Source organism: Musca domestica, unplaced genomic scaffold (genome assembly GCF_030504385.1).
Source record: "Musca domestica strain aabys unplaced genomic scaffold, Musca_domestica.polishedcontigs.V.1.1 22, whole genome shotgun sequence".
NCBI lineage: Eukaryota > Metazoa > Arthropoda > Insecta > Diptera > Muscidae > Musca > Musca domestica.
The window spans coordinates 6,108,681-6,122,204 of NW_026712262.1; the positions used below are offsets into that span (position 1 = coordinate 6,108,681).

General features: G+C 39.1%; 2 protein-coding genes across 3 annotated transcripts in view; one reads left to right on the forward strand and one right to left on the reverse strand.

Annotated features, from left to right (window-relative positions):
• The window catches only part of LOC101893749 (protein sprint), a 452,096-nt gene that overhangs the window by 121,578 nt on the left and 316,994 nt on the right, over nucleotides 1-13,524 (forward strand). For both annotated transcript variants that reach the window (XM_059122991.1, XM_059122992.1), the window contains exon 3: nucleotides 12,114-13,444. In XM_059122991.1, the coding sequence (XP_058978974.1) occupies nucleotides 12,114-13,444 (1,331 nt within the window). The remainder of the gene's footprint in view (nucleotides 1-12,113; nucleotides 13,445-13,524) is intronic.
• On the reverse strand, nucleotides 4,842-7,253 carry LOC101894376 (N-acetylgalactosaminyltransferase 4). The gene is made up of 3 exons (XM_005180734.4): nucleotides 6,606-7,253; nucleotides 5,776-6,547; nucleotides 4,842-5,697 (listed from the first exon to the last, which is right to left on the reverse strand). The coding sequence occupies exons 1-3, from the start codon at nucleotides 7,148-7,150 to the stop codon at nucleotides 5,038-5,040; spliced, it is 1,977 nt and encodes a 658-aa protein (XP_005180791.2). The 5' UTR covers nucleotides 7,151-7,253; the 3' UTR covers nucleotides 4,842-5,037.

Sequence of the window (13,524 nt, forward strand, 5' to 3'; positions counted from 1 at the left end):
GTTACCGTAATAACCCATTGACCAGATACTGTACGCATACTTAATTTGCCATGCTCTCTCTCTCACATCACACATCACAACACATTAAACTTGTGGTCTATGAGCATTGTAAGCCATCAAACCACTTAAGATCTCCCATGGCAAGTGATAATCATGCCGCCGAAAAAATAGACATACTGCAGCAACAACAAAGTCTTGTCTGATGCACCAAAGGCACAGATGGTCGGCCGGTCGTCTGGAGATACCTGTCACAGTACTGTTGTTGTTGGTGTCGATGGAAAACTAAAAACCCATTTAACTTTTCACGGATTTGCTGTTAAACGTTAGACAATAATTTTCGGTATGTTATTGTTTTTTCTCTGAGTTGTGGTTTTGGCTTTAAGCCTTTGTGGTTAACTTTAAACTGAAATCAACAGTTAATTTATCCATAATGATTGATTAAAACAAGGTCATGAGGGTTGTGGCACATGCATTTTTTATAGCTGCTGCATGATGTTTGTCCAGAGATAACATGGCATATGTGTGTGTTTAGATATGATTTCTCACAAGCTTCTTGCTTATTGATCTGAAGAATTTGGCGGTCTTTAATTATGGAGGTGCAGACACTGTTGTGTCACAATTTCCACACATGCTTGTGTCGGCTAAATTGTTTGCATAATCCATGCAAAACATGGGAAAAATTGCAAATATTTGAAAATTTGTGTTCAAATCAGAGGTCGGCAACAGTTGAAAATTTTCCATAGATTTGCGTATTTCAGCCACTAACGAAATAAAACAACTGCTTGTGAGTTACTTTTAAACATAGAAAAACTCTATTTCTTTTAGTTTTTAGTTTATCGAGGTCCACTTCGTGGTTAGCATTAAATAAAAGGATTTTAACAATTCTAAAAAGTATGGGAGTAAACCTAACTACATTACAACAACAAAATAACTACGACATCCTAAATAAAATGCCAAGTTTGTTCTATAATTCTAAAACTAGAAGAAACAAGTAAAAACAGCAGCTAAGTTTGGCCAGGCCGAACTTTTAAACTTGAAAAACTTCCCAAAAAATCCGTCGAAAGGGCTATATGAAGAAGTGGTAATTTCCAAAACAATCCGTTGAAAGGTCTGTATGAATAAGTGGTAATGCATATACTATTTTTTTGTCATAGGCTGTTGTACCCATAACGAACCTTAAATACGAATCCCGGTAAAAATGTCGCTAAATTAATCAAAATAGCGAATATCGGGTGCTATTCGATATAGTGAACCTATATAGAAAATTCTCTTCCAGGGGTAAAGTAATCCGAAGGAACTTCCTTATGTGGATTTGGCTACATTCATCAACATACCGAATATCGGGAGGTACCATTATATGGGGAATATACGATATCGTAGACCTATATAGACAATTCTCTTTCAAAGGGTAAAGTAGTCACAGAGAACTCCTTGAGTAGAATTTCAGGCAATTCCATATAAAAATGTGGCTAAATCATCAAAATACGGGGTTCCATTATATGGGGGCAAACGATATGTTAGACCGCTATATTCCATATTAACCTGCCTGCAAACAAAAGACTGATATGTACAAAATGTTAGTTCTCTACCTTAATTCGTTTGACTCTAGCGCGATTGAAACAGACGGGCAGGGCTAAATTGTTAGGTTTAAAGTTATTATTTCGATGAATTACAGACGGAATGACGAACTTAATATATCTTCCATACTATGGTGGAGGGTATAAAAATGTGGCTAAAATAATCAAAGTACCGAATATCGTTTATATGGGGCCGTTTATATCGTGGACCGATATAGTTCGTCATCGAACTTGGCCTGTCTGCAGACAAAAGAATGATCTTTGAAAAATTGTAGCTTCGTATCTTAATTCTTTTTGATTCTAGCGCGATTACAGCATAATATCGGTCGGACATAAATTCTTATTTCGATGAGTTACAAACGGAATGACGAACTTAGTATACCCTTCATACTATACACGAGTATGGTGGAGGGTATAAAAACCGATTGGTATTTGAAAATATTTTCCTCCACTTTAATATGATTTTCTAATAATTCTCAGCCTAAGAAGACTTCCCAACTACCAGCTTTCCAGAAAACCATTCACTTTAATTGACTACTATATGTTCCGTTATCTCCTTTAAAAAAATCATTTATAGCTTCAATGGTTTACATTACTGACAACACCTTGCATTGCCCCTAACATCTTTACGACCAATAGCCGCCGCCTAGATGAAGTGTGTGAAATTAAAATTACTGTAAAATGCCATCAAATTCATAACTCATCAATATTTATGTACTGAAAAACGCAACATCGGCCAGCCTCAGACATAACACTGGCATTAACATCAATGGCACGAACAGATAAGAATTCCGTCTGTCGGTATGGCTGTCTGTCCGTGCCATAACTCCTTTAGAAACAATGGAAGTTATGATCGCTGCTAGTCATCTATCTGGCAATTCATTCAAACAATCTCCCATCTTTCGTTTGTATCTAGGCTGGCTGTTTGGCTAGCTGGATGGATAGATGGATGGATACGCGTTTGGGCATCAATCGTTAGATTGAACGATCGATCGTCTGAACGGTGTGTCTCGCGTTTCCAATGAACTATTCGACTATTAGGCGAAACATAAAAATCTCTTAACTACCAATATTTCAATCAATTTTTGACATCTGAGCCAGCTACTTGATGTGGAACATGTGTTTTCGTATAGACGTAGTAGTAGAGCCAACACAGTGGTCAGAGAGGATATCACAACCGTCGATCGTGAAACCAATGCCTGTAAGAAGCAATTCTTCGTTGTTGTAAAAGATGTTGTAAGACCTTTATTGATACACTTAAGCTGTAGGAGGAAAATCCTGATTGCCCTGCTTGCTATTTTTCTAATATTAGATTCGAATTTTAGAAAACCAGTAAAAATGGAATTGAGTTCGACCGGGCTGAAGTTTTAATACCATCCTCAATTTGGAAGGAAATGCAAAAATTAAAAAAAAAAACCTTTATTGGTGGCTTCACGAAGACGTGGACCCGCATACTCGATATTTTGTCACAGACTGTAGTACACATTTACAAACTTAACCTGCCTAAGGGCAAAATACACATATGTGCAAAAAAATTATCTCAGGGAGACAGACGGATTCTAAGTAGACTTAGAATTTTACGCTGATCAAGAATTAGTTGGATCTAACAAGAGTATTTCGAGAAGTTACAAACGGAATGACAAAGTCCACATTATGGCAATAGTTAACCAACATCGACCGATTTTCGGTATTTTGAGGGTTACTGCCACAATTTCTAACCAAAGCAACTGAAATTTAACATTTGGGGTTTTTGGTTGGTCTGTTCTGTTCCTGCAATAAAATATTCACTATAGGTCCACTAATTGGTATAGCCTCCATATTACGGCACTTCACGATTTTCGGTATTTCGAATGTTTCTGAAACAATTTTTAACCGAAATAGATAACAATATGGGTTTCACTATTTGTTTTTTTATACCAAAGTATGGAGGGTATATTAAGTTTGTCATTCCGTTTGTAACACCTCGAAATATACTTTTTTAGACCCCACAAAGTATATATATTCTTGTGGAAATCACTCTAGCTTCCGAACGAAATGAAGTAGGTTGAAAAAATTTTACTCAAATGTGTATTATGTATTCAGGACTCTTGGTATTGAAAATGGTGATGTAGGTCCACGTTTTGGTATAGCCCTCATATAATGGCACCTCCCTTTTTCGGTATTTAGGGTGATTAAAACGACATTACTCACCGGAAATGTTTCAAATTTGATATTTGAAATTCGTAATAGGTACTACAGCCTATGACAGAAAATTGTCTGTGCACGTCTTCGTATAACCCCCATTTAACGGTACCTCCCGATATTCGGTATTTTGATGATTTTAGCGACATTATTCACCGGAATTGTTTTAAATTTGGTATTTGAAGTTCGTAATGGATACTACAGTCTGTGATAGGAGATTTTCTGTGCAGGTCCACGTCGTCGTATAGACCCTAATATAACGGCTACATTAGGTATTTTTAAGATTTTAATAGACTTTTTAGTTATTTTTTTTTTTTTTTTTGAAAATTGCAAAAATCTTTCCAGACGGCAGAGTGTATTCAAAGATCGGCCCGGTCTCATAGAAATAAAGGTTGTAGACCCTAGGTTTCTTTAGACCAAATTCGTTTCAGGACATTTATTATAAAATCCGAAATAAGCATCTATTTCTCTTCATATTTCACACATCCCGTTATTTCTAGTAATCAAGATCTGCTGTGAAGATGGGATATATCGGTACTCTCCTTCTGGTCCTTCTACCCACAAAGAGTCAAGATTTTGAATATCCATGAAACTCATAAGACGCGAAATTAACATTCCATTTCATTAAGATTTAGTACATCTCAATATTTCCATCCACACAAGATATGTTGTATAGACGTTAGATCAGATGAATATGAAAATGAAATACTTTTGTCGACTGTATCTGGCCCCACGCAAATTTAAAGATTTTCTAAAATTATCATTATTATCATTCTCGAAAAGTACTAAAATGTGTTACATGCCGCACCAATATATGTGGGGGTGAGTTAAGCGTGAAACAGCTATATTTTGAAAAAAAAAAAAAAAAAAAAATGGTCTAAAATATTTATCAATGACTATAGGTCACTAATTACTAATTTCACCACTCCACAAAATTATCACTTTTATCTACTGTAAAATTGTCTTATGCATTGTCTATGCTTTTATAGGTCTTAGACTAAAACGTACTTTCAATTAATTGTTGTGTTCCTCTCTGGAATATCTTACACGGAACACTGGGACACCGAACTAAACTTCGTGAAGTTTGTGTGGTTATTGCCTCTTCAAAATTTATTGATTGAGATTTCGGTTGGTACAACAATTTGAAATGTCTATCTGGCATGTAACATCCCATCATTGCGGGTATGCTTATCAATAAATCTTATATGGCTTTTAACAATAATAAACGTTAAATCAATTAAAAGATAAGAATCTATTAAAAACAACAAAACAAGACACATTAATCCAGGCCAAAGTGGAATGTGTCCAACAATTCTTCATTAATTGTGGCAAATTGCCATTTCATTCGGGGATTGCTGTTGTCACATGCATTGGCTATCACCGACATTTGATCACCCTGCCGCACTGCCTCCAAACAGTTGATACCAGCCTGACCATGGACCAACCACTTGAGCTCACGATCGTAGAACCAAAACTGATTGCCACCCTGCTGATGGCATGGCCACATCAAGACCTTTGAATTGGGATTTAAACCTGGAACATCCAGGCACAGATCGCCATCATGTTGACGTACATCACGATGTTCGCTTAATTCCCAGAATTGATTAGGTTGAGGAAAGGTTTTGTTCTCGGCACATGGATATAAGCCCACTTCACTTTGGCGCCCATTGTTGAGTGTATCCAGACAATACTGGGGGAAGGCAAGACTTTGTATGGCACCAGAGGCATAATTCTCAAATTGATCAACGGGATATTTCAAGAGCAAGTCTGGAACGATTTCATCTAAAAACCATTGAAAGGACTTGCATTCTAAAGTCTGGCGAAGTTCCTGCTGTTTGCTTAGATCACCAGCATCCAAGTTGTGATAGAGTTCAGGATTCTTTTTGTAAAAATGATATTTGTAGTCATCCATCCAAACCTCTGCCACACGTTTGTGGTTCTATGGAGAGAGAGAGAGGGAGAGAGAGAGAGAGAGCTGGATTACTAACAGTTACTTTCAGACTGGAATTTTACTTACCCTCGCTACGAAGTTGTAATCTCTGGGTTTCTCCTCCGTTTTCCATGGTCCCCGGAAAATGTGTGCCACTCGTGAACATGGCACATCATAGAGGTAGCCACCACACATCCAAATTTTAAAACTCAATTCATATTGTTCGGCTCCCCAGATATCCAAACCCTCGTCATAGCCACCCAATTCCCAAAAGAATTCTCGATTTATGGCAAACAAACCACCCATCATTATGGGATTGGGATACGGCATGGAGCTGTCGCCGCCAAACTCCGGTAATTGAGGTAACATCTTATACAGCATAGACCAATCGAAAGCCCCGCGGACGCCTGATTTTTCAGCAGCTCTATATTGGAAAGTGGCATGTTCTATGACATCCACAATGGGACACGTGGCAATTCTGTGATTTAAGGCAATCGGTTCCAGTAGAGGTGGCAGCCAATTATAGGAACACTCAATGTGGGAATCGAAGAACACCAAAACATCGCCTTTTGCCATGCGAGCACCCGCCAAGCGAGCTGCAATTAGACCACTTCTCTGTGGCAGCCGCAGAATTTTTACTAAATCTCCAAAATTTTGCCCAACATATTCGTCCAAACGATCCTTGAGATATTCACGAACGCTGCCATCATCCACAATGATAATTTCCACCAAAAGCTGGGGAGGGGTGCGGTTTACAATGCTATGCAAAGTTCTTGCCAGAACGCTAAAGTATTCGTTGTAGAAGGGGATGACAACACTCACAGTGGGCAACTGGGCTAAATAGGGTTTCGAAAGACATCTAAGAATATTAGGAATAATTACAAATTGCACAGAAATAACATTTAACCACTTCTTACCCTCCAGGTCGCACATCAAGTACGGAGCGATTAACAGAAATTTGATCAGAGAGAATGGCATTGAAACCATTTTCCAAAGAGGTCTTTTCAAGAACTTCCGATGGAATATTACTTTCAAATGTGGCAGCTTGACCTTGTTCTCCCAAGCCCTGCCGTTGTTGATCAGCTCTAATTAACTCCAAATCTTCCCAATCTTTTCGTAGACCAATGACTTCTGGCAACCGAAAATAATCGACATTAATGGAGATTTTCTGTTTCTTTCGTTCGGAAAAATAATTTGTTAAATTTTCCTTGGGAATTCGTAAGGGATGCCGTTTTGGTGGCCTGGGTGGACGTAGTGTCGTGAGTGGTACATCATTTCGAAATGCTGGTGTTACATCTTCGGAGGTGGAATTTTCCTCTGTGACTGCCACGTTATCTGTTTTGGGGGTTCTTCGGTCCACGAATAGAGTTGCAAATATGGCCACAAAAAGAGCTGCCAAAGCGTAGAAAACCGGTTTGTAGGATTTACGATGTTTTACGGCGCGCTTTTTGATTTTTGCCATTTTCTATAACAAAACGGTGATCTTCAAACTAAAAATGTGAACTGTTACCGGAGAATGTTGGCTTTGAACCACCCCCGACACCAACTACTAACAGAATATTGACTTGACACCAATGTTCGATGTCGACTTCGATTTCTCTCAAAATAGTTATAATTATCTTAAAAGCCTTTTCTTGTGAGATACCCACTGAACTACAGACATTTTGTTGTTTTACAATAATTTTTCAGATAAGAAATTCTGTTAACGATGGGTGTCTGCACTATCTTCGACAAGTTATGACGTATTGATACATCGATACAATGAAGATATTTCAATGACGAATACCTAGTCTAGTTGTATTGAATAAAAAGAATATGCTTCATCAAATTTTGTGTATTGGACTATATAGGTCTAAGTTTTGATATAGACCCCCTCCCCCATGAATTTAAGGTGCTTTTATTACCTCAGTCAGAGCTTGATGATCTGAAATTTGCACGGAAAGGGAAAGCCACTACAATGGTGTGGATGATGGCTTACAAGGTCCGTTCTTTGCAAATTAAACACCGAAAAACCTCCAAGTTCGGCTTAAGTTCTACTAGCAGCAAAGTTTGTTTTTGTACTGATGGACTTTTTGTCCACAACATCTACATTGCTTCCAATGCATACACCTGTTATAGTGCTGCTGATATATACTGCTCGAATACCAAATCTTAACACATTTTCAAAAGTGTTACTTCCTAAATGATGGAATACCCTCAAAGTCCTGCCCTGCAGAAATTAGCTCCTATCTTCTTGTTGGGGTGTTATAAGTCTGATTTGGCCCAAAAGTTTTTAACACTTCGAAGTACTGGTCCTTATATAACGATCTTCCTATCTCGCCGAGCTGAGTCGACCTAGCTATTTGTGTCCCTCCGTTTTTATACCCTCCACCTTGGAAAGGAGGGTATATTAACTTTGTCATTCCGTTTGTAACACCCTTAAATATTCGTCGTAGACCCCATAAAGTATATATATTCATAATCAGCTTAAAATTCTAAGTCGATTTAACGATATCCGTCTATCTGTCCGTCTGTCTGTCTGTCCGTCTGTCTGTTGAAATCACGATACAGCCCACACTATTTGACGTAGACGCCAAAATTTAGCAGAGCAATTTGTATTGTGTCTAGGATGGTTGGTATTGAAAATGAGATATATCGGTCCACGTTCTGATATAATCCCCATATAACGGTACCTCCCGATATTCGGTATTTTCATGATTTATGCCACATTTCTTCACGGATTTGTCTGAAAATTGGTATTTTTAGGTCATAACGGGTCCATGTACGTGTCGCAAAACATTGCATGTATTGGTCCACGTTTTGGTATAGCCCCCATATAAAGGTACCTCTCGATATTCGATATTTTGATTATTTTTGCCACATTTTTTCACGGATTTGTCTAAAAATTGGTATTTGTTGGTCATAATGGGTTCCAGCTCCGGTAGCGAAACATTGCATGTATGGGTCCACGATTTGGTATAGTCCCCATATAACGGTACCTCCCGATATTCGGTATTTTTATGGTTTTTGCCACATTTTTGCACTGATTTCTCTAAAAATTGGTATTTGTGGGTCGTAATGGATCCCAGTTCGTGTGGCGAAACATTGTATGTATAGGTCCACATTTTGGTATAGTCCCCATATAACGGTACCTCCCGATATTCGGTATTTTTATTTTTATTATTTTGATAATTTTTGCCACATATTTTTGCGGATTGGTCTAAAAATTGGTATTTGTAGGTCATAATGGGTTCTAGCTCCGTTGGCAAAACATTGCATGTGTAGGTCCACGATTTGGTATACCCCCATATAACGATACCTCCCAATATTCGACATTCTAATGGTTGTTGTCAAATTTCTTCTAATGTTTCATTTACCCTATGATGGAGGGTATTAAAAGTTCGGCCCGGCCGAACTTAATGTTTTTTTACTTGTTCCTCCTGTCCATGTTAATTTGTAATCGCACTACAAGTCACAGCTGTGGCCCGACCTTAACGAAATTGCACTGTGTAAAGATCCGAATGAAAATCTACTTTTTAGAGATGAATTAAAAATATTTAAAAACTGAAAACTTTCCTGATTTATCACTCAAATAGTCAGAAATTTCACATGGGTCCGTATTTCCGTTCCAAATCCAAATCAGCGAGAGAAGGTAGTGCCGAAGGTAGTTATAAGGGAGCTATATGAACATGTGGACTTGTATAGGTAATGTTCTATCAGTAGTAGCTATTACAAACTCCAAGTGCCGATTTTGAAACCATTCCGGTAAGAAGTGTAACAAAAATCATCAAATATTTCCGAATATCTGGAGGTACAAATATACAGGGTGAGATGTAAAAACCGCAACCAACTTCAGACTATTCCAAAAAGTGCAAAAACTTACACCGCAATAGAAAGTAAATAGACTCAAAGGAGCTAAAGAGTTGCTTTGCTTGGCCGAAAGTGGTGAGCTGCCAAATTTGGTTTCTCCGATGAGAAAACATTCGTTGTCCAGCAGTTTGTAAATAAACAAAATGATCGTGTTTACTTGCCAAAGAGGTCAGCTGAAAACGTGCACCTTCGGTTGGCCACCAGTACTCAAGCGCCAGCCATGGTGATGGTGTGGGCCGCAATAACTGCCGAGGGTCGCTCTCCGCTCATATTAATCGACCGTGGCATCAAAATAAATGCCGAATATTATCGCGAAAATATTCTGGAGCGTGTATTAAAACCTTGGGCACTCAAACATTTTGGCCGCAGACCTTGGATATTCCAGCAGGACTCAGCATGCGCCACTCAAGATTGGTCACTAAATGAGGTTCCTCGCTTTATTTCCAGCGCACAATGCCCACCAAAACCTCTGGATACCAATCCGTTGGACTATTGTGTCTGGAGTATTTTGGAAAGCAAGGTTGGGACTAAAAAATACCAAAGTGTCGATCACCTTAAGCAAGCGCTACGCCGGGAATGGGCCAAAATACCGCAGAGCAACATTCGGGCAGTGGCATCAGAATAAAAGCCGAATATTATCGCTAAAATGCTCAGGAGGGTGTATTAAAAACATTTTGGCCGCAAACCTTGGACATTCCAGCAGGACTCAGCATGCGCCACTCAAGAATGGTTACAAAATGAGGTTCCTCTCTTCATTTCCAGCTCACAATGGCCGCCAAAAACTCCGAATACCAATCCATTGGACTATTGTGTCTGGGGTATTCTGGAAAGCAAGGTTGGCACTTAGAAGTACCAAAGTGTCGGTCACCTCAGGCAAGCGCTTCACCGGGAATGGGCCAAAATACCGCAAAACAACGTTTGGGCAGAGAGTTTCGGCGACGGTTTCATTGGCCGTTTGAAGGCCATAATTCGTGCAAAGGTGACCAATTCGAACAAATCTAAACCATAAAATTTAAAAAAAAAATGTTACAATTATGGCGTTTGACTTTGTTGCAAGTTTTATCGACAGTTCACCACTTTCGGACAAGCGAAGCAACTCCTTAGCTCTTTTGAGTCTATTTCCCTTCTTTTGCGGTGTAAGTTCTTGCACCTTTTGGAATTTTAACGGCTTTGCCCCGAGCTCATTTTTCAGTATTTCACGAATAGAATATTGTGATATGTTCAGCTCACGAGCCATTTTTCGCGAGCCACTGCGACGCGGATTTCGATCAAGTCGCTTTTTTACTTAGCGAACCATTTCTTCTGATGTTGTTGTTTTCTTCCGTCCACTTCCTTGACGTCGGGCTACGCTACCAGTATCACGGTAACGAGCGATGGCACGAGACACAAAAGATTTATTCGCATTTCTATGCTGAAGTGCTCTAATGATAGCCACTTTTGGCTTTCCAGCCAAATATAAAGAAATCACACTATCACGCTTGAATTCTATCACGAATAACTTTTTTTCTGGAAAATTCTCACGAAAATGTTTTTGTACGCTTGTAAAGAATATAATGAACTGTCACTGGAATAATTCTAACAGCTGTCGGACGAGTGGCTAAGAAATGACAGCAGTCTGAATTTGGTTGCAGTTTTATCATCTCACTCTCTCCCTCTCTCTTTATAACTAATAAGGTTTGTTAATAATATGTTCATGGTAAGGGTTATTTTCTTGAACTTCGTTTGCAAAATGCATATGCAGCTCTGCATTTACTGTAATTTAATTCGTCAAATCCGATTTCTGATTTGTGGGTATGTAACTGCTGTATGAATATACTTTTTAGCAATTAGATGTTGTCAAATGCATTAACTTGAAAAAAATGCAAACATATTCTGCGAGTTACCTTTTTAATTCTGACATGTATTTTTTTAATTCTTTGTGGAAAAGCCGATAGTTTCAGGGACTTTAGCAAAGTTGGACATTTGGCAAGAAATATGTTAAACTGCCGGCATTTCTTTTACAATTCATTTTTTTCTTTATTTTTGTGCTCACTTCATCCCTATGACACGATAAATTTAAACCAAAACAAATGAAAAAACTTATTGAAAATAACATCTCGTGTTTCAGGAATTATAATTAAAAAATATAACGTTCCGAAGCGTTAAGCGTGAAGTAAGTGCATTCATTTATTCGTTGCAACGTTGTTGCAAATTCCTTTCACTTATGTAAATGCTTAAGCAAATTCACCCGCTCCATACATCTCGAATTCACTGATATTGAACAATGGAAGAACAATGGCAGGTGGTTACTTAAAATTCTAACAACGAAAGCGTCAAACATGTTTCGGAATGAATACGAATTGAATTTCAATTCCATACGAACTGGCCGCCAAACCTTTTTCCTTCTTCTTTGAATTGGATTTAATTGACAGATTTAAATGAGAACAAGTGTGGAGTGGAAGCAATTAATGATTTGTAGAATATGTAAATGGAAAATAATAATTCTTACATTTTATTATGGAGGCCTGCCAATGCAACAACAACATTCACATTTAATTAATAAAATATTACTTTGTTTTCTTCTCCTTTCATTGCAGCTCTTGAGCTCATTGGCCACAGACTTGGATATTATGCTCAATGACCTGAGGTCATCGCCCAGTTCACGCCTAAGTTCAAATAACCATCACTTGCATGTGCCACGTTCCGCCACCTCAACGTACACACCGTTCTCTTTTACGAATATTGGCACGGCATCCAGCTTCACAACACCAACAACAACTACAGCAGCAACATCATCCTCCTCCCCAGTGACAACGACAAATCACTCCCATCTATATCGACAAAGTGCATTGCGAAGTAATTATCCACTGAATGCAGAACATAAATCTAATAGAGATGATAGTGGCTGCGACAACAACAACTATCGTTCAAATCAACAGCGACAGCAACAACAACAGCAGCAGCAATCAAAAAACAGTCAAAGTTCATCAGTGTTACAACAGCGCCAGCCAACTCCACTAAGTGGAAATCGTAATCAACAGCATCAACGTTTCAATCAAAATACAGAAACAAACAACAACAACATCAAATACTACGAACAACAACTGGGCACCACTGCCGACTATGCCAATAGTGACCGAAACAACAACAACAGCAGCAGCAATGGAGCCAACAACAGTAGCAGCAAACATCACATTAAAGAAAGCATTTCATTCACAACCATCGCCAAGACCGGAAGCTGTGACAGAGCCAGCAACGATAATAATTTCAGTGTCGGCACTTCAGGAACTCCATCAGTTTCTGTCTCCTGCACGTCGACGACGACGACAACAACAACGACAGCAACATCATTCCAGGGATTTTCAACAGATGTTACCCGTGTCTCGAAGCTACCACTGTACACCTACCAACATCGGCAGTTGCAACAGCCCCAGACGCTGCACATCAAACTGTTGCAGCAACAGCAGGCCACAAAGGCCATAGCATCGCAAATAACGGAAGCCCCAACGGATGCTGCTGCAACCACACAGAATGTGGTCAATAGACACAAGACTATGGCGTTGAGTGATGGAACACTGACTGGGACCACCGGCAGCAATCCGAGTAATTGCTCAGCAACAACAGCCAGTACGAGCAACACATCAACTAGAACAACCACCACAAATCCATTATCGACCACATCAACATCTTTGGATTTTCGAATAAATGCATCAATAACGGCACCTGGAACAGGAACAGGAGGAGGTGGTGGTGGTCGTGGTGGTGCACGAGGCTCCAGCATTGCTAGTAGCAAATCACATCATATTTGCAACATCAATACTTCGTCCACAACAACAACTACAACCAGCAGCTGCAGTTGGCAACTACAATCGACAACATCAGGCCATGCCGCCGCCGCGACATCATCATCAACAACAAGTTTCCTCAGGTAAGTGCCGACCACAATTGCAATTGCATACTCCAAGTGTTCCATTTGTCTTTAGCGCGTTTGTCATGCCAGCTCTTCAT

Coding starts and splice junctions, on each gene's coding strand:
- LOC101894376 (XM_005180734.4), bottom strand. CDS start 7,150: ATGGCAAAAATCAAAAAGCGCGCCGTAAAACATCGTAAATCCTACAAA. Junction 6,548..6,605: donor CTTGATGTGCGACCTGGAGG/GTAAGAAGTGGT, acceptor TAATATTCTTAG/ATGTCTTTCGAAACCCTATT. Junction 5,698..5,775: donor ATTACAACTTCGTAGCGAGG/GTAAGTAAAATT, acceptor CTCTCTCCATAG/AACCACAAACGTGTGGCAGA.